Here is a 26,010-nt window from a genome sequence, read left to right as displayed (position 1 = left end):
ACTATCACTCAAGGGAAGATTCAGGCGTACAAGCTAAACAGTGTATGGACCAATAGACTGTCTATCCTGTACGCAGCCTTGCTGGCGCTCGAGGTTACATTGAGCACTTCTATCAATGAAAACTTCAGGACCAAAAACACATGAAAACTTTTTATAAGTTTATTTACACTTTGGAATTCTTGTTACAAAGACACAGATACGTTGCAGTCTGATTGTATTGTTAATTATGTAATCCTCAGTTCTTACAAAATGATTAACCATGAATGTGACTGGTGTTAACATACTGGAATAAATTTCTTACACATACGTATAAATCTCCAGTGTGCATAGCTGTCATCAATGGTGTAAATATGAAGAGTTGAAAAAGAACAAGCCGGTGGAAGGGGAGGTTGTCTGACTTGTGTCACCACTTCCTATAACTCTCCTTCTGCTTTTGCTCACAATTTATTCTATACACTTCCTTCTTTGACAGAGACAAGAGTAAACCCGCTGTGGTGTTCCCAGACAGTGGGACAGGTGAGAGACAGGAGAGGCGTGGGACTGTAGAGTTTTCCCCTTCGAGATGGGACCCAGGGGTAATTTATAGTTGAGCCATGTAACCTGTATTTTCTATGACAGATTAGCAACCTGATGATGTGTCTAAGCTGTGGGCGACGTGTTAGCGCTATGTGTTCGGGTACAGACCTGACAGTTTCATGCTCCTATGAAGTAAGAGGAAGATTACACGTTGGCTTCCTTGTGAATTGCGCTATGAATGGAGAAATATTTAGAAATCTGATATTTTTTGAAAGTGTAACTACTGAACTTTAGTGATTGATAAAATGTAAACTTGGCCATTTCATATTCTGAATGCCATGTTGAAAATTGACCTTTATTAATGAGCAAAGCAAAGAATAAAAAATATAATGGACAGTTGATAAAATTGATAAAATTGATTATCGATTTAGAAAATTGTTGAACAAGTCTTGTCAAAAAGAGCAAAATTGAAACACCGCTTATCGCTTTGAGTAAGTAGACCTTACTCTTAAGGGCCTTTTACACATAGCTAGCGATCTCGCTAAAGCGTCACCGATTTTGTGATGCAATAGCGATATTGCTAGCAATCTCGCTTTGTGTGACACGTACCTGCGACCGCCCCCCCCGGTGGATATCGCTGATCGCGCTCGAATGTCCTGGGCCATTTTTTCCTCGTTGGTGTCCCGCTGGTGCCGACTAGCGACGCATGGACGCAGGCAGAAGTTGTCATCATCGCTGCGGTGTGACAGGTAAGAGCGACCGCCGACGGATAGCTTATCGCTGCTGCGTCGCTGGTGAGATCTGCCTGTGTGGCAGCTCACTTGCGATCATTTAGCGATGCACCAGTGATCTTGACCGGGTCGTATCGTTGTCGGGATTGCTGGTGCATCGCTAAATGTAACGGGACCCTTATAGTTGAAGAAGGAAGAGAGATGCCGTGTTCTCAAGCTTCACTATATAGACAAAATGTCCAAGGTAGTAGTGGATCTAGGAATCGTAAAGCTACTTAAAATCTAGCTTTATAAGAGCTGGATCCTCTGCTACCTTGTAAATTTTCCTTTGCGGCACTGACTCTCCTGCATAATCCTGGGCACCGTATCTTTTGTGGCTACTGGCCAGAAGGGGGGGCAAGTTGAAATCCTTTCTTTTTGTTTTATACTATACTAGCTGAAGAGCCCGGCGCTGCCCGGGCATAGTAATTAACTACGGTTAGTTATAACAAATTATAATGATTATATATATATATATATATATATATATATAGCTGAGTGTACAGCCCCACCCACTCCGCATAGCCACATTCACTATAATATCCCACATCATCCCGTCAGCCAGAGTTACCGGACTACTATCCCTAATATCCCACATTGTACCATCAGCCAGAGCCACCGGACTACTAATATCCCACATCATCCCGTTAAAGCCACTGGACTATTACCCCTAATATCCCACATCATCCAGTCACATCCGCCGGACTACTACCCCTAATATCCCACATCATCCTGTTAGCCAGAGCCACCGGACTACTACCCCAAATATCCCACATCATCCCATCACATCCACCGGACTACTACCCCTAATATCCCACATCATCCCGTCAGAGCTACCGGACAACTACCACTAATATCCCACGTCATCCAGTCAGCCAGAGCCACCAGACTACTACCCCTAATATCCCGCATCATCCTGTCAGCCAGAGCCACCAGACTACTACCCCTAATATCCCGCATCATCCTGTCAGCCAGAGCCACCGGACTACTCCCCCTAATATCCCACATCATCCCGTCAGCCAGAGCCACCGGACTACTACCCCTAATATCCCACATCATCCCGTCAGCCAGAGCCACCGGACCACTACCCCTAATATCCCACATCATCCCGTCAGCCAGAGCCACCGGACTACTACCCCTAATATCCCACGTCATCCCGTCAGCCTGGGGTCAGAACCAGAGCGCTGAGTGGAACGGTCCTAACTTCCACATCGGGGATCCCTTTAAGAGAGGCCTGGCATCAGAACCAGAGCGGATTTGCCATAACTTCCATACCAATGATCCCTTTAATAGAACCCTGGGGTGAGAATCAGAGCGCTGAGGGATTTACTCTAACTTCTATACCAGAGATCACTTTAAGAAAGCCTGGGATCAGAACCAGAGCGCTGAGTGGATTTGCCCTGACTTGCATACCAATGATCCCTTTAATAGAACCCTGGGGTCAGAATCAGAGCGCTGAGGGATTTGCCCTAACTTCTGTACAGGAGATCCCTTTAAGAGAGCCTGGGGTCAGTACCAGAGCATTTGAAGGCAATTGCCCTGACTTCCATACTGGGATCCCTTTAAGAGAGGCCTGGGGTCAGTACCAAAGTGCAGATTGGATTTGCCCTCACTTCCATACCGGGGATCCCTTTAAGAGGGGTCTTGGGTCAGAACCAGAGCGCTGAGTGGATTTGCCCTAACTTTCATACCAATGATCCCTTTAATAGAACCCTGAGGTCAGAATCAGAGCGCTGAGGGATTTGCCCTATCTTCCATACAGGAGATCCCTTTAAGAGAACCTGGGGTCAGTACCAGAGCATTTGAAGGCAATTGCCCTGACTTCCATACCAGAGATCCCTTTAAGAAAGGCCTGGGGTCAGTACCAAAACGCTGAGTGGATTTGCCCTAAGTTGCATACCGTTGATCCACGGGAGGGGGGATTCATTTCTGTCATGTGCTCTGTGCTCCTGTCTGGGGGGCAGACAATGGCTGGGAGCTTATGTTCCCGGGGATGCTTTATTTCTCCCACCATGTCAGTGTCTGCTGAGGTGTTGTTAATTGGGAAAACTTGCTCATAGCAACCATCACAGCTCAGCTACTTTTAACCAGCTCTGGTGAAATGAGAGATGCTTAGTGATTGGTTGCAAGGAAAACTGTTGATCATAGCAACCAATCACAGCTGAGCTTCTTTTGAACAGCTCTGGTGAAATGAATGATGCTTCGTGATTGGTTGGTGATACACACATACATACATTCATTTTTATATATAGAGATAGACAAAAGTATTAGGACACCCCTATGGTTTTCTTTCAGTCCCATTTCTACAACCAAGCCCCTTGCCCCTCAGTCTGCCTTTACTAGCATTTGTGACTTTTTCTAAAGTGCTCGTTGAATTTGAGCTGGTCCTGTAATAGTTTCAAGGTTTTAAGGTTGAAAGAAGACACTTGGCCTTTAAGTTCAACCAATAACCTAACATGTTGATCCAAAGGAAACAAAAACTCTAGTGCAAAGGTGAATCTAGGCTTTCCTTCACCCAGGGCAAAAATTCAGTTTGGCATCCCCTCTTATACATCCCCTTAATGACCTCTAATACGTCTTTTTACTGACCTGAGATATAATAGATTAGCATCTCCCATACAGATTGTGACAATCCATCAATTATCAGCTGTACACTATAGTTGTCAACTTGCTGCATCAAAATATATGTATAGGGCTACCAATCAAATTTGTATTCAATAAGCAAGGTAGAAGTGATTATTAAAATATAACTTTTAATATTAATATTTAAAATAAGAGGCCCTCAAATTGTAAGACGGAACTAAATCACACAAAACAAAAATTGATAACGTGTTTTATGTACCGGTGGTGGTTTATTACGCAATGGGTCTCCAAACAAACCGATGTATACAGTCAGTGACTAGGCATATTCATAGGTATAGACAAGCGATAGATCAGAATACCAATTGGTGAATAGAATATGTCACAATAAATTGATTCTTAATAAATAAAATTAATTGAGAACCAAAATTCATACAGTGATAGTGTAATTGTAATGTATGAAAAGGAGCGGTCTCACCTAATTATGATGTCTAGATATGTTCCCTTAGGTTGAGATGGGTCCTAATAGTCAGCATACGGAGGGGGGCCATGGGTTTCTTGCCACACATTACCCTGTCATCAAGGAGACTCAGTAGGATCCATAAAGTCTGTGCCCCTTATTGCTCAATAAGGGGAACAGACTATATGGATCCTACTGAGTCTATACAGAATAATGGACTCCATATAATGCTCCATACAGAATAATAGACCCCATATAATGCTCCATACAGAATGGGCCCCATATAATGCTCCATACAGAATAATGGGTCCCATATAATGATCCACACAAAATAATGGGCCCCATATAATGCTCTATACAGAATGGGCCCCATATATTGCTCCACACAGAATGGACCACATATAATGCTCTATACAGAATAATGGACTCCATATAATGCTCCATACAGAATAATGGACCTCATATAGTGCTCCATACAGTATAATGGACCCCATATAATACTCCATACAGAATAATGGACCCCATATAATGCTCCATACAGAATAATAGACCCCATATAATTCTCCATGCAGAAAAATGAACCTCATATAGTGCTCCATACAGAATAATGAACCCCATATAATGCTCAATACAGAATAATGAACCCCATATAATGCTCCATACAGAATAATAGGCCCCATATAATGATCCATACAGAATAATGGACCACATATAATGCTCCATACAGAATAAAGAACCTCATATCATGCTCTATACAAAATAATAGGCCCCATATAATGCTCCATGCAGAATAATGGACCCCATATATTGCTCCATACAGAATAATAGACCCCATATAATTCTCCATGCAGAATAATGGACCTCATATAGTGCTCCATACAGAATAATGAACACATATAATGCTCAATACAGAATAATAAACCCCATATAATGCTCCATACAGAATAATAGGCCCCATATAATGCTCCATACAGAATAATGGACCACATATAATGCTCGATACAGAATAAAGAACCTCATATCATGCTCCATACAAAATAACAGGCTCCATATAATGCTCCATGCAGAATAATGGACCCCATATAATGCTCTATACAGTATAATGAGCCCTATATAGCGCTCCATACAGAATAATTGGCCCCATATAATGCTCCACACATAAAAAATAATAGAATACTCCCCTCTCTTCGTTCCTTCTGGCCCTCTGCACTGCTCAGTGCCGAGGGTGCGCTGTAGTGATATCATTGTGCCCTCTGCCCTGAGATGTCACGGGGTCAGAAAACAGAGACCAGAGCAGTGGAGAAACAGGGAGAGGTAAGATTTTTAAACAGTTTAAAGCACACGCTGGCACTGGGCTCCCCTGACTCACGGTCCCCATAGCATGCCGGTGTCCCCAAAAGGCAAATGGCCCTCCTCGCTTACTTAGGGCCCCTGGAACTTGCCCGGGTGTGCTGGATGGTGATGCTGGCCCTGGACCTCACAAATGCTCTTCTGGATGAATGGGCAAAAATTTTTCAAAGACGGACTCCAAAATCTTGCAGAAAACCTTCCCAGAAGAGTGGGAGCTGTTATGGCTGCAAAGAGTCTGATACCATAATAATGCCTATGGATGTAGAATGGGAGGTCAGAAAAGCTCCTGTAGGTGTAATGTGTAGCTATTGCAATATTTTATATATTCCATATAATGTATCAGTGCTGGTCCCAGAAAATTCATTAGCGGCTTGAGTTAAGCACAGGAGCAAGTGCTAAAGGAGGCTGACAGACTGGACACTTTCAGTAGCCATACCAGCCTGCTTCTTTCTCAGGACTTATGGATCGAGAGAGAGAGGGGCTGGATTAATATAATGTGAATGAGCGCTAGTGCTATGCAAATAGTGTATGCATACTATGATAACGGCATAACGTGTCTTGCAAGTTAAGTTTATCATTGCTAGTGCTTTTTCTGCTGGAAAACTCCTTTAATTATTTTATTTCTAAATTATTATTAATACAGGATAGACATATCTGCGGTCATCCAACTGATCATGTCTCTCCCTCGGCAGCTAAGGGATGAAAGGTAAGTGGCATACAGTTTATTAGAAATGAATGATGAGATCAAAACAGCATAAAAGTCAATATTTGTACCCATTATTGTTATTGTTCTAGGGTATATTACATTAAAAAAAGGAAATATTGTAAAAAGTCTTATACATAAAAGTATTAAACCATCTTATAGCTATGATGCTGAATTATGTGAGTGACACATGAGAGGGACTACATAGGAGCTAGAGATAGAAAATAGCAGAAACTTTCTAGTTTTAGGTATTGGTTGAAAAAGTTGCATAAAGCGAAAATGTATGTTCAAATGATGTGACAGCCCTATGATGAATTTTAGGGACAGAGGCAAACGGGGACATATTAAAGCCACTATCTTGGGTATGTAGAGAGCTTGCCTTACCCTTGTTAGATGCTGTCAGCTTCTGGGCTTGTTCTATCACCATTTTCAAATTGATTCTGGCCAAAAACATAACTCCAACTTAGAAGGTTTTGAGATTCAGTTTACAGCTTGTGAGAACAGAGAAATTCATAGGCCTGTGATTTCCAACAGTCTCCCTACACAGAACCCTTTAATGGGGGTTCTCCAATGAAAACAACCAGAATGAGGAACTTTTATCACCGATGGGGTACTTTTAATCCAGTTAGAATGGGGCAGCAATGTGCATGTCCGAACACCTTTCAATTCATTCTCTGTGGAGCTCAAGGAAAAAGCCGAGTGCAGCAGTCCAAACCTTATGGGGAATGAATGGAGCAATGAATAAGAATCTGCACTGCTGATCCAGTCTAAGTAGGATAAAAGTGCCCCATTCTGCCACTGAGGTCAAACCCGCAACGATCAGTAAGATATCACTTAACTGTGTGCATAAGTACAACTTGCACAATATGGTCACAGTAACACAAGGGAGGGGATTATGACCAGATCTTGGTAATCCACCACTACTCCCGACAACCCAACCATTCCCCATCCCACTGCACTTCTACCCAAAATGAAGGCAAAAACCATAAACTTAAGTAGTAAATTTATTTACATTACATGACAGTAGAAGATGCTGTCATGGTCTGAGGGTGGTGATGACTGTAGAGGTCTGCACAGACGTTTCATGCCCAAACACTGCTCAAGACCCTGCGTCTCCTCCCAGCACCACTACTGTCCCCACTACTCCCTTGTGAGTGCACTAGTGCAGTGATGTGGAATAACCAAGTCGTCACGAAAACAAATAACTGTGGTGGAAATGTTGAACTTAAATGGAGCACTGGATGATGGAGGTAACCCTGGCTTGGTGTAGGCGTGCAGTGTTAGTAGCTTGCGGTGCTTCCTTAGCGGTGATGCATGGGCTGTGTGACTGTATTTACCTGTGATTTGTGGAGAAACATCACAGTGACTGCTGCTTCACCAATCAAAGCAACATTCAAATTGTGCATACTGCAGGAGAGGTATTTCACTTCGGCTTACTGCTGACTGGTCGCTGTATCCCAACCTCTCACTCTGGAGACAACATTCTGGTAAACGTCAGAGAGGAGGAAGGTGAAAAAGTGGAAAGACAGAATAAAAAAAGTCTAGGCATTTGTCGCCACCTCCTGCAGTCTGCCGCCCTAGGCACGTGACCGCCTGTATCTAATGGCAAATACGGTCCTGCATAGATGTGTTTGAATAAACTGATCACTGACTAAGTCAATAATTGCTTTATGTCTGTCTAGTGCAGATTAGACAAATTTTGTCACCTGATCTATGTGGGATGACACCACTCCAGACAATACACTTTTTGAGTTACGTATTAGCATTCTGGCATCCTATTGGATAAGGGCCAATTCTTTATTTTGATTTAAAAATATTGTGAGTGGTTGTATGATTTATTGATTGTCTAACAATAACTTTGTGTTTCTGATTTTTATGTCCTTTTTTCATTGAACTAGTGACTTTGAGCAGCTTCCAGAAGATGTTGCTGTGTCCGCCCATATTGCAGATGTAGAAGAGAGAAGTGGTTTCTCAGTATATTATGTAAGAAAAATCAGGGTATACCCCTTTTCCCAAAAGAACATAAATTATACTACTGGCATATAAAAGGATGGGGATGTTTAAATTGTGGCTCACGGATTTTAAAGAGGCTGTTAAGCCAATGTAACATTTATAAAAGGGCTTGGACTTATTAAAAAAATAAAATTAATAATCTCAACAAACCCCAGCAGCTCCATTTCTGATGCTTACCTTTTCCCCCTAGTTTCTACTTCCTGGTCCCATCTTGACACACCAGAAACATCTAGAATTGCCTGTTCAACCCTAGACAGTGTAGGGGGTATGATATATTACGTTTTGTTTATGCCTCTGCTCTTCTCTTTCATCCCAGTGCCGTATGTTATTAGTGTATGTATATTTGTAATATATGAAGGTACTGCTACACGACTTAGTGTATGTTAGGCGTCTGGGTTCTGCGTCTGCTCTGCAGGAATCCAGAGCCTCACATTCTCCCAGAGCCCATAGAGGTGTCTCGCGCCGTTCTCGAGGTGCGTCGAGCACAAAACTCCATTTGCGGTTACCATTGTCAACACGCTGTTTCTCAGGACAACAGTGCCCCGCAATGGCCAAGCTCTGTGCCGCCGGGCAAGACCTTTGTCCCTCCCCGCCTTCGGCCGAGGTTCTCCCGTGGGCACATGCCTCCAGGAGGGGTGGTCACTGTGGCTACATGCAGACCACAAAACTCCTGGCAGGGTCGTATTGGTGGCCGCACAGGGCTCGGGACTTTAAAAAGTATATTCGGGCCTGCGCCTTTTGTGCTCGGAATAGCTTCCTTAAACAGAGAGTGGAGACGCCAGCTGACACACTGCGGCATTCCACTTTAGCTTCTGCTCCTGGCGATTTTTCCGCCCCCGGTTGTCTCCCACGCGTCCCTTCTCAAACCTGGCGACCTTGCTGCCTCTGATGCCTTCCACGTGTCCCGGTTTTCCTTGTCACCTACCGGGACATCAGACTCGCCTTCTGGCGAGTCTGAGACCTATGCCTCTGATGGGCACAAAAGGGTGGATTGGAAGGCTCGGAGGGGAGGGGGCCCTAGGAGGGGGGGTAATGTTAGGCATCTGGGTTCTGCGTCTGCTCTGCAGGAATCCAGAGCCTCACATTCTGCGGTCTCCTGCTGTCTATCTACTGCAGAGAAGATTACTTTGTAGCAGACCGCTCTAGAGACTAAGTTCCTCTGTGCTGCTACTGGGCATGCTCACGAGGCGATCTCCCATTGGAGATCGGGAGTCATGTGCCCAGGTCCTGCTCCAGATCTCAATGGTCCATCTCGGAGATCTGGAAGGTCCCGCACGGCTATAAAAAGCGCGCATGACCGTTCGGCCATGCGCTAGTATAGGCTATACTTGCTAGATGTGTGAATGGTGACGGATGTATGATTCTGGTGACTGACTCATTAAGAAACCCCTTCCCTCTGATATTACGCATGTGGATAGGGATTTAGTTCAACAGTCAGCGCCAGTCAGTGGCAAGCCTTAGGCCACTGTGCACACCGCACCTTTACGCTGGCGTCCGACATTGCACTTGCTTTCTAGCTTTGTCATCGAGCGGCAGTGTTCTACTACACCGCGCTGCAGTTACAGTCCTTCTTGGCAATCGCAGTAGCGATGCCGCACACACGGTAGATCTAGACGGACGCAGCTCCTCTGTCTTAGGTCCTGCTCCTGTGACCAGATACCATGTGTACATTTACCTGAGGCCTGTGACACTAACAGGCTCAGCGCTTTTGTATGTTTATGTTGCGGCACCTCTGTGTGTAAACAGAGCCCGCTCTGTGCACTTCGGGTGAAGTTGAACCCATGCGCATTATACCGCCATATAGCTCGTCTGTCATTACCTAGCAGTGGTGTAACACCTACTGCACGGTGGACCCAGAGCGGCGAACGCACTTTATTATTTATTTTTATTTAGTGCGTTCCACTGTTCTTAACAGTGTATTACCACTCTTATACAATGGTACTGCTACACACTGTTATGTGTATTACCAGGTCCTACTGAATGTATATATATATATGATGTTATGCTTTTCTAATAATGCTACGTATAGTGTACAGGGTAAGCGCAGTGTTCATGTTTGGCCACTAGATGGGGGGCATTCTAGTGTACTTAATTATAGTATAGGAGTTACAGTTAGTTATTAGTTAACTAGGAGGAGCATGCTGCAGGGTAAGCAGGAGCTTTTCCTGAAGTGTAGTGAGTTCGGGCCAGGTTGCCCTTCTGTGAGCATGGGCCTAAGGGCCCAGGGTTAATACCCAATTCGCGTGCATGGGCTTACGTGCCCAGGAATAACGTGGCAGCACAACGTTTAACCCCTTCACCCCCAAGGGTGGTTTGCACGTTCATGACCGGGCCAATTTTTATAATTCTGACCACTGTCTCTTTATGAGGTCATAACTCTGGAACGCTTCCATGGATCCCGGTGATTCTGACATTGTTTTCTCATGATATATTGTACTTCATGATAGTGGTAAAATTTCATTCAAATAACTTGCGTTTATTTGTGAAAAAACAGAAATTTGGCGAACATTTTGAAAATTTTGCAATTTTTCAACTTTGAATTTTTATGACCTTAAATCATAGAGATACGGCACACAAAAAACTTGATAACTAACATTTCCCACTTGTTTACTTTACATCAGCACAATTTTGGAACAATAATTTTTTTTTGTTAGGAAGTTATAAGGGTTAAAAATTGACCAGCGATTTCTCATTTTTGCAACACCATTTTATTTTTACGGGCCACATCACATTTGAAGCCACTTTGAGGGGTCTATATGATAGAAAATACCCAAAAGTCACACCATTCTATAAACTGCACCCCTTAAGGTGCTCAAAACCACATTCAAGAAGTTTATTAACCCTTTAGGTGCGTCACAGGAATTTTTTGAATATTTAAAAAAAAATGAACATCTGACTTTTTTTCACAAAAAAAATACTTCAGGTTCAATTTTTTTTATTTTACTAAGGGTAACAGGAGAAATTGGACTGCAAAAGTTATTGTGCAGTTTGTCCTGAGTATGCTGATACCTTATATGTGGGGGGGAACCACTGTTTCGGCGCATGGCAGAGCTCAGAAGGGAAGGAGCGCCGTTTGACTTTTTCAATGCAATATTGGCTGGAATTCAGATCGGACACCATGTCGCGATTGGAAAACCCCTGATGTACCAAAACAGTGGAAACTCCCCACAAATGACACCATTTTGGAAACTAGACCCCCCAAGGAACTTATCTAGACATGTGGTGAGAACTTTGAACCCCCAAGGGCTTCACAGAAGTTTATAACATACAGCCGTACAATTAAAAAATCATTTTTTCCACAAAAATGATCTTTTCACCCTCAATTCTTATTTTTCCAAGGGTAACAGGACCCTAAAAGTTATTGTGCAATTTGTCCTGAGTACGCTGATACCCCATATGTGGGGGTAAACCACTATTTGGGCGCATGGCAGAGCTCGGAAGGGAAGCAGCGCCATTTGACGTTTTTTGGCTGGAATTGAGATCGGACACCATGTCGCGATTGGAAAACCCCTGATGTACTTAAACAGTGGAAACCCCCCCACAAATGACACCATTTTAGAAACTAGACCCCCTAAGGAACTTATCTAGGTGTGTGGTGAGCACTTTGAACCCCCCAGTGCTTCACAGAAGTTTCTAACGCCCGGGCGTGAAAATAAAAAATTCGTATTTTTTCCACAAACATGATCTTTTAGTCACCAATTTTTTTTATTTTCCCAAGGGTACCAGGAGAAATTGGACCTCAAAAGTTGTTGTCTAATTTGTCCTGAGTACGCTGATACCCCATATGTGGGAGAAAACTACTGTATGGGCACATGTCGGGGCTCGGAAGGGAAGTAGTGACGTTTTGGAATGCAGACTTTGATGGAATGGTCTGCGGGTGTCATGTTGCCTTTGGAGAGCCCCTAATGTACCTAAACAGTGGAAACCCCCCACAAATGACCCCATTTTGGAAACTAGACCCCCTAAGGAACTTATCTAGATGTGTGGTGAGCACTTTGAACCCCCAGGGGCTTCACAGAAGTTTATAATGCCCAGGCATGAAAATAAAAAAATCATATTTTTTCCACAAACATGATCAATTAGTCCCCAATTTTTTTATTTTCCCAAGGGTAACAGGAGAAATTGAACCCCAAAAGTTGTTGTCCAATTTGTCCTGAGTACGCTGACACCCCATATGTGGGAGAAAACTACTGTATGGACACACGTCGGGGCTCGGAAGGGAAGTAGTGACGTTTTGGAATGCAGACTTTGATGGAATGGTCTGCGGGTGTCATGTTGCCTTTGGAGAGCCCCTAATGTAGCTAAACAGTGGAAACCCCCACAAATGACCCCATTTTGGAAACTAGACCCCCTAAGGAACTTATCTAGATGTGTGGTGAGCACTTTGAACCCCCAAGGGCTTCACAGAAGTTTATAATGCCCGGGCATGAATTTAAAAAAAATCGTATTTTTTCAACAAGCATGATCAATTAGTCCCCAATTTTTTTATTTTCCCAAGGGTAACAGGAGAAATTGAACCCCAAAAGTTGTTGTCCAATTTGTCCTGAGTACGCTGACACCCCATATGTGGGAGAAAACTACTGTATGGACACACGTCGGGACTCGGAAGGGAAGTAGTGATGTTTTGGAATGCAGACTTTCATGGAATGGTCTGCGGTGTCATGTGCGTTTGGAGAGCCCCTGATGTACCGAAACTATTGAAACTCCCCACAAGTGACCCCATTTTGGACACTAGACCCCCCACGGAACTTAACTAGATGTGTGGTGAGCACTTTGAACTCCCAAGTACTTCACAGAAGTTTATAACGCTAGGGCGTGAAAATAAAAAAATCATTTTTTTCCACAAAAATGATATTTTTGCCCCCAATTTTTTATTTTCATAAGGGTAACAGGAGAAATTGGACCCCAAAAGTTGTTTTGCAATTTGTCCTGAGTAGGCTGATACCCTACATGTGGGGGTAAAACACTGTTTGGGCACATGGCAGAGCTTGGAAGGGATGGAGCACCATTTGACTTTTTCAACTCAGAATGGCTGGAATTGAGATTCGACGCCATGTTGCATTTGGAGAGCACCTGATGTGCCCAAACAGTGGAAACCCCCAAATCTAACTCCAACCCGAACCCCAACACACCCCTCACCCTAATCTCAGCCCTACATCTAGCCCTAACCCTAGCCCTAACCCTAGCCCTAACCCTAACCCTAGCCCTGGCCCTAGCCCTAACCCTAATGGGAAAATGGAAATAAATACATTTTCTTTTAATTTTATTATTTTTCCCTAACTAAGGGGGTGATAATGGGGGGTTTCGTTTACTATTTATGGTGGTTTTTATTTTTGGCAGCTGTCATACGCTAAAAGACGCTTTTTATTGTAAAAATAGTTTTTGCATCACCACATATTGAGAGCTATAATTTTTCCATGTTTTGACCCACTGAGTCATGTGAGGTCTTATTTTTTGCGGGACGAGTTGATGTTTTTATTGGTACCATTTTCGGGCACGTGACATTTTTTGATCGCTTTTTATTCTGATTTTTGTGGCGCAGAATGAACAAAAACCAGCGTTTCATGAATTTCTTTTGGGGGGGTGCGTTTACACCGTTCCGCGTGCGATAAAATTGATAAAGCAGCTTTATTCTTTGGGCCAGTACGGTTACAGCGATACCTCATTTAGGTTATTTTTTTATGTTTTATGCAATGAAAACTATTTTATATAAAAAATAATTATTTTTGCATCGCTTTATTCTGCGAGCTATAACTTTTTTATTTTTTCGCTGATGATGCTGTATTGTGGCTCGTTTTTTTGCGGGACAAGATGACGTATTCAGCGGTACAATGGATATTTATATGCATCTTTTTGATCGCGTGTTATTGCACTTTTTGTTTGGCGGTATGATAATAAATCATTATTTTTTGCTTCGTTTTTTACTTTTATTTTTTAAGGGGTTTGCTAAAGGGGTTAACTAATGGGACAGTTTTATAGGGCGGGTCGTTACGGACGCGGCAATACCTAATATGTGTACTTTTATTGTTTTTTTTATTTATTTTAAAAAAATGGATTTATTGGGGAAATAATTTATTTTTTTTTCTAATTTATTTGGCGATTTTTTAAAAATTATTTTAACACTTTTTTTTTTACTTTATTACATAGTCCCAGGTGGGAGATCACTGTCCTGTGACAGATCACTGATCTGTCACATCACAGATCACTGTGACAGATCAGCGATCTGTCACAGGCACTACTGCAGACTTCCTCATGCCTGCGCTTTGCAGGCACTGAGGAAGTCAGCTCCCTGCAGGCCCCCGAAGGCCCCCGTCGCCATCTTGGATTTGGGGGCCTGCAGGGAAAGAGCCCCCCGCAGCAGCGCTGCACATTGCGCTGCTGTGGGGGGCTCAGGGAAGCACGGAGGGAGCCCCCTCCCTGCCAATGCTTCCCTTTAACCCCCGGTACACAGCGATCATGTTTGATCGCGGTGTGCAAGGGGTTAACGTGTCGGGGGCGGTCCGTGATCGCCCCCGACACATTGTGCCGGGTGTCAACTGTGATAATCAGCTAACACCCGGCCGCGATCAGCGGCGCTCACCATGTGGGCTGATCGCGCTAGATGTACTATCCCGTCCATGGGCATAGGGGCCCGGGTCCCATGGACGGGATAGTACATCTGATGTCAGAAAGGGGTTAAGCTAGGAGCCCAGTCATCCACCAGTACAAGGACTTGAGACAGAACTAGTGACAACGTGGGGACACAGCTGACTCCAGAATGTGGCAACTTATCACTTGGGCTGATGCCCTAAGATCTGGGGCGAAATGGCTGAGGGAACTTCCAGATACAGTGAGTTTGAACTAGAAGGATGATGTGTCATTGCATGGGACAGTACAGAAGGGCAGGTCGCTTACCATGTGGCAACTGACTTCGGGAGCTGATGATCTTATGTCTGGTGCGAAACAGACAGGTGAATGTATACCCGTAGCAGAGCTGAACAGGGGGGACGCTGAGGACTTGTCTGGGACAGTCCGACCTGGGTACGTGCTGTGTGACAGTGAAAGAATTGCAGGGAGAGATGAAGAAACGTGTATTGTGAAACCTGTGATTAATGCTGTGAAGTACATGGATGTGCTGAGTAACGAAACCAGTAAAGTTTTTCATGTAAAAGTTGGAATGGACTGTGTCTCATTTAATGCAAAGCTGTTTGGAGAGGGTCTCCTACAGCAGAGGGAAGACCCTGAAGGAGCTGGACCTGGAAACACAGGTGCGTTGACTAATGGCATTGTTTTCATGTGAGAGGCAGACAGGGCACAGATGCAGCGCAGTGCTCGGCCATGACTAAACCCCTGGACCTCCCTTACACTAGAATTGGCTCACAGTTGTGGCCAGTAATTGGCTGATTTAGCTTTTCCAGAAACTGGATCAGGAAGTGGAAACCAGCAGGGACCAGGTAAATCTCAGAACGGAAGTTGCATGGAATAGGTACATTTTCCATCTTTTATTTTTTTAGCCAGCCTGAGCACTTTAAAATATTTTACATCCCTGGACAACTCCTTTAAGGTAGATATAAAGCATATTTGTCATAGGATCCAGTCATTTCAGCAGGATACGCTCACAGTCTTAGGCCTCCTTCACATGTCATGGTGATTCCTGTACGCTGTACAGGTAAAAGCAGTACTGGTGAGATCTGTGTATCCATTTGCTGTCGGTGTGTGTCATATCCATGTAGCATCTGTGAGTCACTGTGACACGTACAGGCACCTGGGAAAAGCAGTACAGTTAGCTGTTCCCAGGTGCAGTCTGCTCATGGCAGCTCTCATCATTGTCACCTGGTCTTCCTGAGATTAGCACAACCAGGTGATAGAGATGGGAGTAATATTCAGCACCCGCTGTGGATGTCCTGTGTAAAATTAAAAATTACAGGAAAAAATGGTATGGGCTCTCCCATAATTTTGATAATCCGCATAGGGAAAGCCCACAGCTGGAGGCTGATGTTAATCTGGGAAAAGGGACAATATCCCAAAAGGTTGCCAGGCTATTAATAACAGCCTCAAAGCTGTTTGCTTAGGCTTTACTGGTGAATTGGGGGGGCAGAAGAAAAATGACATGGTGTCCCCCTATTTATTCACACCAGCAAAGGCTAAACAGACAGATGTGGGTTAATATTAATAGCCTGGGAAGGGGTCAAAGATATTCCCTCCCCTCCTAAGCTACCAACATCAGCCCTCAGCCATGCCAAATCTAAGGTTTCACCTCACTCTTCCCACTTGCCCTGTGGCAGTGGCAAGTAGGGTAATGGTATTGGAGTTGATGTCAGCTTTCTATTGGCAGCTGACATCAAGCCCTGGGGTTAGTAATGGAGAAGCGTCTATAAGACGCCTTCATTAGTAACCTCATATTAAGTTTGTAAATAAACACACAGCTAGAATAAAATCCTTTATTTGAAATAAAACTCAGCACCTTTTTTTTTTTACACTTTTATAAAAAAAAAAGTTATGCTCACCTTTAACCTAAAATCCATTGAAGCCCATGTCCCCTGTAAAAAAAAAATAATAAACAGCCATATTTCTCACCTGTCTGACGAGAAGATAACCTAACCCATACTATCCCATGCCGTAATCCATATCGGCTTCATCTGGATTTGACACTGAACGATGATGCGACTGTTCAGGCTGAAGTCCAGGAGACAATTAGCTGCTGAGAGCGCAGCTTCAGTGATGAGTGTTGATGTCACGGAAGCTGTGGTTCCCACATGCAGCTCATTGTGATTGACCTGATAAACTGCAGTGACCTCAATGAGATCACTGCTAGCACTGTGAATTTTCTAGATGGCTACTCTTAGTAAGCACCTGTACACACTAGATTTCTGTTTTGAAGTGACAGTCGGTCTTTTGATATTTATGTACATAGGCTCTCTGTCTGAGCACTCCCCCCTCAGCGTCTGGTGGTTTTAATTGCAGCAAACTCAGCCCATAAATGTAGGTTATCAGCTCATGAGAGGAGTCCCAATAGGATAGGTCCCAGCAACAAAAATCGCCTTATTCGGGCTGCCGGTTGGTTACACATGAATTAGCCAGTTTATACACTAATTATTCTCAGTTTTTCCAGTTTTCTAGAGCAGTAATGCAATTCAAAATTCATATAGTTCATGGTTGCATGCTTTAGCGCTACAGAGTGAATCCCATTTAGGGTCACCATGACGTGGTGGGATGGCTTTTGCATTTTTTTAATCAAAATTATGTTAACTAAATACTCTGTATTACTTTCATGCACTATTGCCGTTTATTCATTTACTGTAGGGTATTTGCTTATTATGTTTCTATCTTGGGTTTTCCATTCTCAAAGGTTAAAGAACAGGTCATCAATATTAAAATCCCAGAAAACTTTTTTTTTACTTGGTGCCTTACTGTTCCACCACATACCACCGATTTCATAAGCAATATGTTTCCATTATGGCAATTCTTCTAAAGCAGTAAGACTTATGACATGTGGAGCGCTATGTAGTGGAACATGGAGTCAATAATCATGAAGCCTATGTAAGGAAAAACTCTGTTAAGGCTATGTACACATAATGCCTTTTTCAGGCGGATTCCACATGGAACCACCTTGAAAAAAATCCACTGAAGCCCTCCCAAAAATGAATATAGTGCTCAGCAATGTGAAAGTGACATTGCTGTACACATGCTCCATCTTATGTCACTTCTGTTACAAATTGCATGGTTTGGAAACCCTGAAGCGGGTTAAAGAAGGGACATGTTCATTCTCCAGATGGCTTTTCTTTGGAAGCTACCCGCGCTCTCTTTTTCAAAGTATAGATCAGGAGCCGCTTGTTATGAATGAGTCACTGTAGGAGGCAAAAACAGAAATACTAGCTAAGTCCAGAAAACCAGAGAAGTTGGCAGCTATCGGATTGCAGACCCCTGAACCTATCAACAACAACTAGCAGTAGCCGTGGGGGGTTCCTACGGTGCCCTAGACCCCTCGATCACAGCCGGAGAACTAAATAGCCTAAAGACAGAAAGGGAAATCTAAACTGCCTCAGAGCAGACCCCAAAGCAATAAGCAGCCCCCAACATATAATGACGGTGAAGCAAGATGAAAAAACACTCACACAGATAGAAAGATAGGCTGAGCAAATGATGGGGCCAAGCTAACTAAATAGGACAGGATAGAAAAGCTGCTGTCTGCAATCCGCCAAAAACCCTATCAAAACAAGAGCCAACAGACTGATAGGGAAAAAAGCCCTGAAGGCGCTAGGCTTCAAAAAGACTATATCAGTACTCAGGTATTTTCTGAAGACAGAGCAAAAAGGAATTCAGCTCACCCCAGCAGGGAATGGCAGAAATCCAGAAAAACAAGGCAAAACAAAAGCAAAACACAATTGCAAAAAGCAGAGCAGAAAACTTAGCTTTTGAGGAGCAGGAATCAGACTGGTCTCCTAGAATCCCTCAGAGAAATCACCCGCAAGGCAGAAAAGCGTCGGCTGCCTTATATCCAGTCAGCAATTCCAGTCACCCAGTCATCATCATTCTGCTCAGGTGCTTGGTAATCAGCCTCACTACCTTCCTTCACCAGAAGAGGGAGTTCATCAGACCTCAATGGTGAAGGGGAAAATGAACTCACAACAGTCGCTGCTAGAACAACAGCAAAACTGATGCCACTTCAGGAAATCAACCACCGGCCTAATTGCTACTTGAAATGATGTGATTGTATGAAAAATATATTTTCACCCAGTCGGTGATCCCAATCTCATCTCTATTGTCCCCAAGGATGCTGGGTGACTAAAGGTAATTTTTTGTTGCTGATCAAACTCATTAGAGCACCAAAGCAAAATTTGATCTTTTACTCAAATATTCACTGTCTTTGTACATCGCAGATCAGTCAACTCATATCTAATGCTCCAAGGTAACCCTACTTGAATTGAAACCGTGTTTAGTGGTGATCTCTAAATCTTCCTCCACCACAGTAAAGATCACCGATCCTTGGGTTACAGTGGTCACCTCTGTTATTTATTTCAATTGTCATTGCAGACATTTGTGATTGAGGTCAAAACAAAAGGTGGATCGAAGTATTTCATATATAGAAGATACAGCCAGTTCTTTACTCTGCACGCCAAGCTTGAAAACAATTATGCGCCTGAGACAGGCATAGCCCCTTATATCTGCACTCTCCCACCATTACCAGGTAAGTGGACATAGTATTTCCAGTTGGTTCAGATCAAGGCGTGAATGACTAATTGAATTACTCGATCTCTTGAGGACTGACCCAGCAGTTCTTTGTTTTCTGGCAATGAGCTTTGGTCAGTGCAGACCGTACCGTTAGTCAATGACCATTGTCATGGGACCCGCATTTCTCTGTAGCCTAATTTAACATTTACTTGATATGTGAGCTGTTACCTGCACCGTGCCCAGTGTAATGGATCTAATAACCTTGTCTTGCAGGAAAGATTTATGTTGGGAACAAGAAGGAAATTGCTGAGAGTCGCATTCCGCTCTTGAATGCCTATATGAAGGTATAGTGGATGCAATCCATTACCCTCCAATTCTCTCCTCCATACAGAAAAAATAGCCAATTATTTAAAGGGGTTATCTGGTTCAGAAAACACGTTTCCATTTGAAAATACTTTAGTAGAGAATTCTGTATTAATAGAGGGACCCTTATGCATTAACGAGAATCTAGAGTGACCCTACTGAACATAATGCCTCTTGTTTTGGAGGTCCGAGCATCATATGAAAAGTCCATTGATTTCAGTGTTACTTAAATGAATGCATTTTGAGCTAAAACTCCTTTTTTCAATTAAGATCAATTCAAAATTTGTCACCATTTACTTTCTATAGCCTCTGGGATGGCTGCAGAATAAGTTAACAGAGAGTCCGACAAGGGAGCTCATTCAGATTAAATGCCTGGGAGTTTGGAACTCTCTTATCTGTTCTTTTCTGAGCCCCTTCTCAATTTATTTATGACCACAGGCCACACCAAAGTGGAATGTGCAGCAAAAAAAAAGAGCATGTAAAAGCAAAAGAGTGCAAACTTTTTAGAGGTCCAATTGCAAAAATGATTTTTAGCCTCAAAAACATGCTTTTCGGTAAGTATTTTTTCAAAATAATTGTCCTTAAAGTATTGTGTATTATAAATCATAAAGTGTCATCCGAGTGGAAAATGCTGGGAGAATTGGCATGTTACTTCTTTTAACCGCTTGATGATTTTAGAAACCAAAGAAAGAAACAGAAAAACAAAAATGAGCATATACCCTACAGAATGTACATAAGTAACAGTAACAGTACATGTAAATAACATAGGGGACTCAGTTAATGTTATTTTAATAAAAATAACAGAAAAGCCATCCCACCGCAACAAGGTGTACTCATCACGACGGTCCTAACCTGCCTCTACTATTAAATGCTTACCATGTGTCAAACGACGTCAATGTGAATAAGGACAAAGCAGGACAGGGGCCCGACTAAGGCCTGTTTCACACATCCGTTTGTGTCCATCAGTCAAAATCCGCCGTTTTGCAAAAAAAAAACGGATCCGCCATTTTTCTTGGCGGATCCATTTTTTTCCCATTGAGTTGCATTACCGGCGGATCTTGACGGATGGCCATCCGTTGGATCCGTTTTTTTGTGGATCCGCCAAAATTTTGACGTCCGCCGACATGCCCGAACGGAGCATGTAACGTTTTTTCGGGCGGCAGGATCCGCACTTCTCACTGCGCATGCCCGAAAGACTTCACTCAGCCGGAAATTTAACCCTAAACTCTGTTCTGGTGGCTGAAAAATTCTCTCTCTCTCTCCCCTTCCCCAGGCAGCGGTTCCTTTAAAATTCTTCCTTTGACGGATCCGTTAAAATAACGGTCCGGTGACAAACGTTGGGGTCAGTACAGGAACGGATGTTATCCGCCATTTTAGCGGATTTTGACTGAAGAAAAAAACTGCTGTGTGAAACAGGCCTTAGACACCCACCCATGGGAAGCTATGTAGATTGAATAGTTAGGACAGTTAGGGCTGTCCCAATGGGCTCACCTTGTTGTGGTGGGATGTCTTTTATGCTTTTTTTTTAATCAAAACAGCATTAACTGAGTACCCCATATTATTTACATGTAATATTTACTTTTTTATTTGCTGTAGGGTTTATGCTCATTTTTGTTATTTTTGTGGTTTTTTTTCTTGTGCTTTGAATTTGAAATGGCCACAGTGTGAACGTGCTCTTACACTTTGCACGAATACTAGCTTACAGTCCAGCTTACTTTTCTAGTTTTGCTGTTTTTAGGAACCTGAAGCAGTTAAAAATGTTGAATATTTTGAATATACTGTATGAACTGCAAGTTGTTTATCACATATAAATGCATTTGTTCATTCTCTTGAGAAGGAATGGACATATCATTGGGGCAACTTGTGCAGCCATACAGAGGCCCAGGAGGTCAGGGGCCCATTTCTGTCTTCAAAATAGGTGTAACTAACTATGCATTATGAGGAGCTATTGAACTGCAAAGGGCCCATATATTATTCTTGCGAAGGGGCCCTTTTCTGTCTGTGTCCACTAGTGCTCTACAGCATTTTCTGATGTTTTTTCAGGCTATTGCTGAGGAACAAACTACCTGTAAAAGATGTTGTGTGCACATACCATAAAGGTATGTTCACACTGACACTCAAAAATTACTGAGTTTTGGAAATGAATTTTCTAGTGGAACTTGCTTTAGGAAATGCTCTTTGATGGATTTTCAGACTTACTTGTGGACATTAAACTAGCTACACAGTAATATGGGGTACTCAGCCCCTGTTAAAAATCATAGTAGCACTGTATATTTCAATACTGGAGAACCTGAGAAAATGTATTTTAATTCAAATGCAAATGACGGAGCTTCAGTGCACCCTCTGCATGTCAAAGGTCTTAGTGCATGTTGCAGCCCCTCACTATGCATATTGGAGACTTCCCCTGCCTCTGATTAACAGGGCTCGCTCTGAACTCAGCCCATGTGTTGGAACGTGCGCACAAATACTGTGTGCATGTTCAAGGGGTGTGGACAGTGCTGTTGCATTCCTTTCCCTGAAGACACCATTCACGTCATGTGAATAATGTGAATTGCAATTTATTGTGATACAGACTGTGATAAGTTAATGCATAGTGTTAGTATAAGGTACATGTGGCGCCCCTGAGGCTCAGTCACCACAGAGGTACTGCACCTTCTCCTAAGGTATAGTGCCCCACCATCCAGGTAAGTTGGGAGCTCCTTTCCACACTCCAACACTCGCACCCCACACAACAGGGTAGTTCAGCACAACCACATTGAGGTCTCTCTCTCCTCCTAGACATTAGGAGTGCCTTGGTGGTTCCCTGCTTGGAACACTGGATGTGCTGGGAGGTGGGTGGAGTTGAGATCCATATAAAAGGTTGAGAAGGTTTAGAATTACAGATCAGTCTGGGAGGTCAGTCTGACGGGAGGTCAGGCGGGAGAAGAACAGTCAGTCAGGAGAGTCTGAGGACAGGTCCGAGGAGAAGGAGTGCTGCAGCTGCCTCAGTGATCTGAGCCAGCTGGCACGGGAAAGGAACAGAAGGAGAAAGACGTAGAACTGCAACCTAAGCTTCCATAAGAGAGAGAAAGAACATTGTGGAATGAAGGAGTAGGAGAACAGAGAGGAGACGTGGGTTGGAAGAGGAACCCTGCCTATAGGTTCTCAGCGCAAGGCCGGGGCATGGTCCCCGAGGTTGTATGGACATTTATGGTTCTGCAGCAGACACCGGTGGAGTAGTTGGCTGTAAATGCACTACTCCCATCAAAGACTTGGGGCACAACAGCAACTGAATAGAGAGCCAGGACTCCGGAGAAGGGAGTCCCCGAGAGAGGCTACAGCTGTCTGCCATACGAGTAGAGTTGTTAGGAACATCTGACAGGAGGAACTTCAGAGTACCACGGTACTGGAGCTCTTCACACCTTAAGGCGCAATAGAGGAGTCGTTCAGGAAAGGTATATGTTGGCGGAGTGTTGGAGAGGAGAATCCTGACTTGCCCTGGAGGTTGATTGTGTCTCTGCCCCGGAGGGCACGGCACGGAGGCAGGCACCAGTGTGTACCACAGATTGTGAGTAAAGCTTTGGAACTGCAAGCCCTGGTGTTTTCCATTCATTTGTGCGCTAACACCGTCAGCACCGCTACATCTGAGTACCAGCATTCCTCACACCGCCTGTGCCTATCTTTATCTATCGCAATTACACTGCCCTGGGGTTACAGCTTCACCTGTGGGGAGCTACACCATCTTTGCTGCAACACACCATCAGCACCAGAGGATCTGCACACAGCGTTGGCTTAACATCTTGCTTGCCAAACACCACAGGTGGCGTCACGAACTATCACATAAACTATATCACAAACCACCATTGATTTGGGCGCCCAGGGCCACGGACCGGGTCCCCGCCGCTGTGACACCTTTCCCCCTGACACCGGCCCGGTACAGAGTACCCCACAGCCCTGGGAGGGCGACCCAATTTTGGCGTCACGAACAGGATGACGAGACCCGATACCATCGGGTTTTGTGCGCCTGAAATTTGTGAGACTTTGAACTTTTGAAAATGTGCAGAAGACCTGATTTGATGGACTGTAAAATGGACATTAGAAATGGCTGCTGGCGTGAAGAGATGGGATGTCCTAGGAAAAGACCGCGAAGAGTATTGGGCCTTCCCTGCCTGAATTACTATGTGACAGCGACATGACCCACCCCCCGAGGGGTTCATATACTGGCTTGGTATGGAGGCGCTGGAAGAAGACGCCGCCCCCGGAAGGAGGGGCAGAAGAAGCCAGTGGCAGGCAAGGGGCCGAGGCAGGAAGAAGAACGCCAGAACGCCATGATGAAAGAAGACGAGAAGTCAGAGGAACAGGGGGAGGAGAGGTCACTCGCCCCTAGGCCCCCCACGCGGAGGCTGCGACCGCTGATACATCCTCAGCAGCGGCCGTCACCACCTCACACCCGATACTGCCATTGGATGAGTCCCGTTCGGAGAAGATACATGAGGGCTCTGGAGCAGAACGGAGGGCCGGGACCACGCCCCCGCCAGGACCAGGCGCAGCTGTACCGACCTCCATCGACGACCCCGGCTGAGACCGGCCTGGCCCCGGCACGGATCCAACTGCGGCCCATCCCACCAGTCACCCCGGGAGTTGCGGCTGCTGCTATCTACCACCCGATACCGGAGCCGGAACCGCGGCTGGAAACGCCAGGTACGAATCCTGCCCCAGGGTTGACCCTAGCTTTGGGAGCGGAACCTATGGATAGGAATAGCCCGATTGACCTCCGCCAACAACCCCTGACTGCAATGCCGTTAGCTGAGGTCCCGATGGACACTGAAGAATCGGATTCGGAGGAATCAGCGGCAGCAGTGGCTGAGTCCCCAACAGCCGCAGAAGCGCCATCGGAGATAGCAGATATGCCATCCCCGCAGGCAGTAGACGTTTCTATGGCCCTTTCCATTACCCCAACCAGTCCCTATCTCTCCCTGTGGGAAGCAGAGTACATGCAGTTAGCGAGAAACCAGAATCAGGATGAGGACAGTTCCAGTTCGGCTTCCAGAACCCCAGGAGGGGACCACAATTAGAAAACTTTAAAAATCTCGTTACCCAGGAGGGTTTGTTTGCACCGTTGTGCCTGTTTCTATTTTTGTTGTTATCATGTTTTTCTGGTAGCACTTTTGTTGCCTAATTTTTGCAGTGGCAGCGTTCTTCAATTTTGAACTACAGTGATCATGAACTTGGAGTGTATCACAAACTCTCTTGTAAATAGTTTGCGCCTCTTTAGGTGCTTTCTCTTGGTTTTACATAAAGACACTTTGCAAAGATGATGTTTTGCATGGACACTTTTCGAAGATGATGTCTACCTCAAAGGACACTGCAAGAAATCCCAGCTGGGAGCGGTGTACAGCACTTACAAGAATCTTTGAAATGTTTTAATGCTGATAATGTGTTTTATAAGAGTATTAGTAACTGAGAAATGGCTTTACAGAGAATTGAGAATGTTTTGATACAGAATTAAGAATAAAGAATTGAAAGTAGACAGGTGAAGGACCAGGTACTTGCGGTCAGCGTCTTGCATCTAGAAGAGAGTAAAATGATAAAGAAATGTGTACTAGAGAAGGAAAAGCTGAATAATACTGAAGTGATAGTGAGTCACAGATAATGGCACTTAGAATGAAAAATTGCACTTTTTGACTTGAAATTTAGATAGTTAAATAAGAATTGTTTGTAACGTTCAAGAATAAGTACCTCCTATACTAGGAAGTTTAGTATAAGAATTGTTTATGCAGCATTATAAAAATTTTTGTATGTTCCTGTACTGTCAACTTTGTTGTCTTGCAGCCCGCAGACGTGCTGTGTTTAACGGGGGGGTATGTGGCACTCCTGAGGCTCAGTTGCCATAGAGGTACTGCACCTTCTCCTAAGGTGTAGTGCCCCACCAACCAGGTAAGTTGGGAACTCCTTTCCACACTCCAACACTCTCATCCCACACAACAGGGTAGTTCAGCACAACCACATTGAGGTCTCTCTCTCCTCCTAGACATTAGGAGTGCCTTGGTGGTTCCCTGCTTGGAACACTGGATGTGCTGGGAGGTGGATGGAGTTGAGATCCATATAAAAGGTTGGGAAGGTTT

At 44.2% G+C, this 26,010-nt stretch overlaps 1 protein-coding gene across 2 annotated transcripts in view; it reads left to right on the top strand.

Moving 5' to 3' along the window:
- The first annotated feature begins 431 nt into the window (after positions 1-431).
- The window catches only part of NCF4 (neutrophil cytosolic factor 4), a 52,804-nt gene continuing 27,225 nt past the window's right edge, over positions 432-26,010 (top strand). The window contains exons 1-5 of one of the 2 annotated variants that reach the window (XM_073574359.1): positions 432-516; positions 6,320-6,382; positions 8,278-8,362; positions 19,406-19,559; positions 19,817-19,887. In XM_073574359.1, the coding sequence (XP_073430460.1) occupies positions 6,351-6,382; positions 8,278-8,362; positions 19,406-19,559; positions 19,817-19,887 (342 nt within the window). In that variant the 5' untranslated portion in view covers positions 432-516; positions 6,320-6,350. Of the gene's footprint in view, positions 576-6,319; positions 6,383-8,277; positions 8,363-19,405; positions 19,560-19,816; positions 19,888-26,010 lie in introns of both variants that reach the window. The other variant, XM_073574360.1, reaches the window with a different exon arrangement.

Source organism: Dendrobates tinctorius, unplaced genomic scaffold (genome assembly GCF_039654945.1).
Source record: "Dendrobates tinctorius isolate UK_male_01 unplaced genomic scaffold, ASM3965494v1 ptg000038l, whole genome shotgun sequence".
Lineage (NCBI taxonomy): Eukaryota > Metazoa > Chordata > Amphibia > Anura > Dendrobatidae > Dendrobates > Dendrobates tinctorius.
Note: the sequence above shows the minus strand (reverse complement) of the source record. Positions and strands in the feature narration are given on the sequence as shown.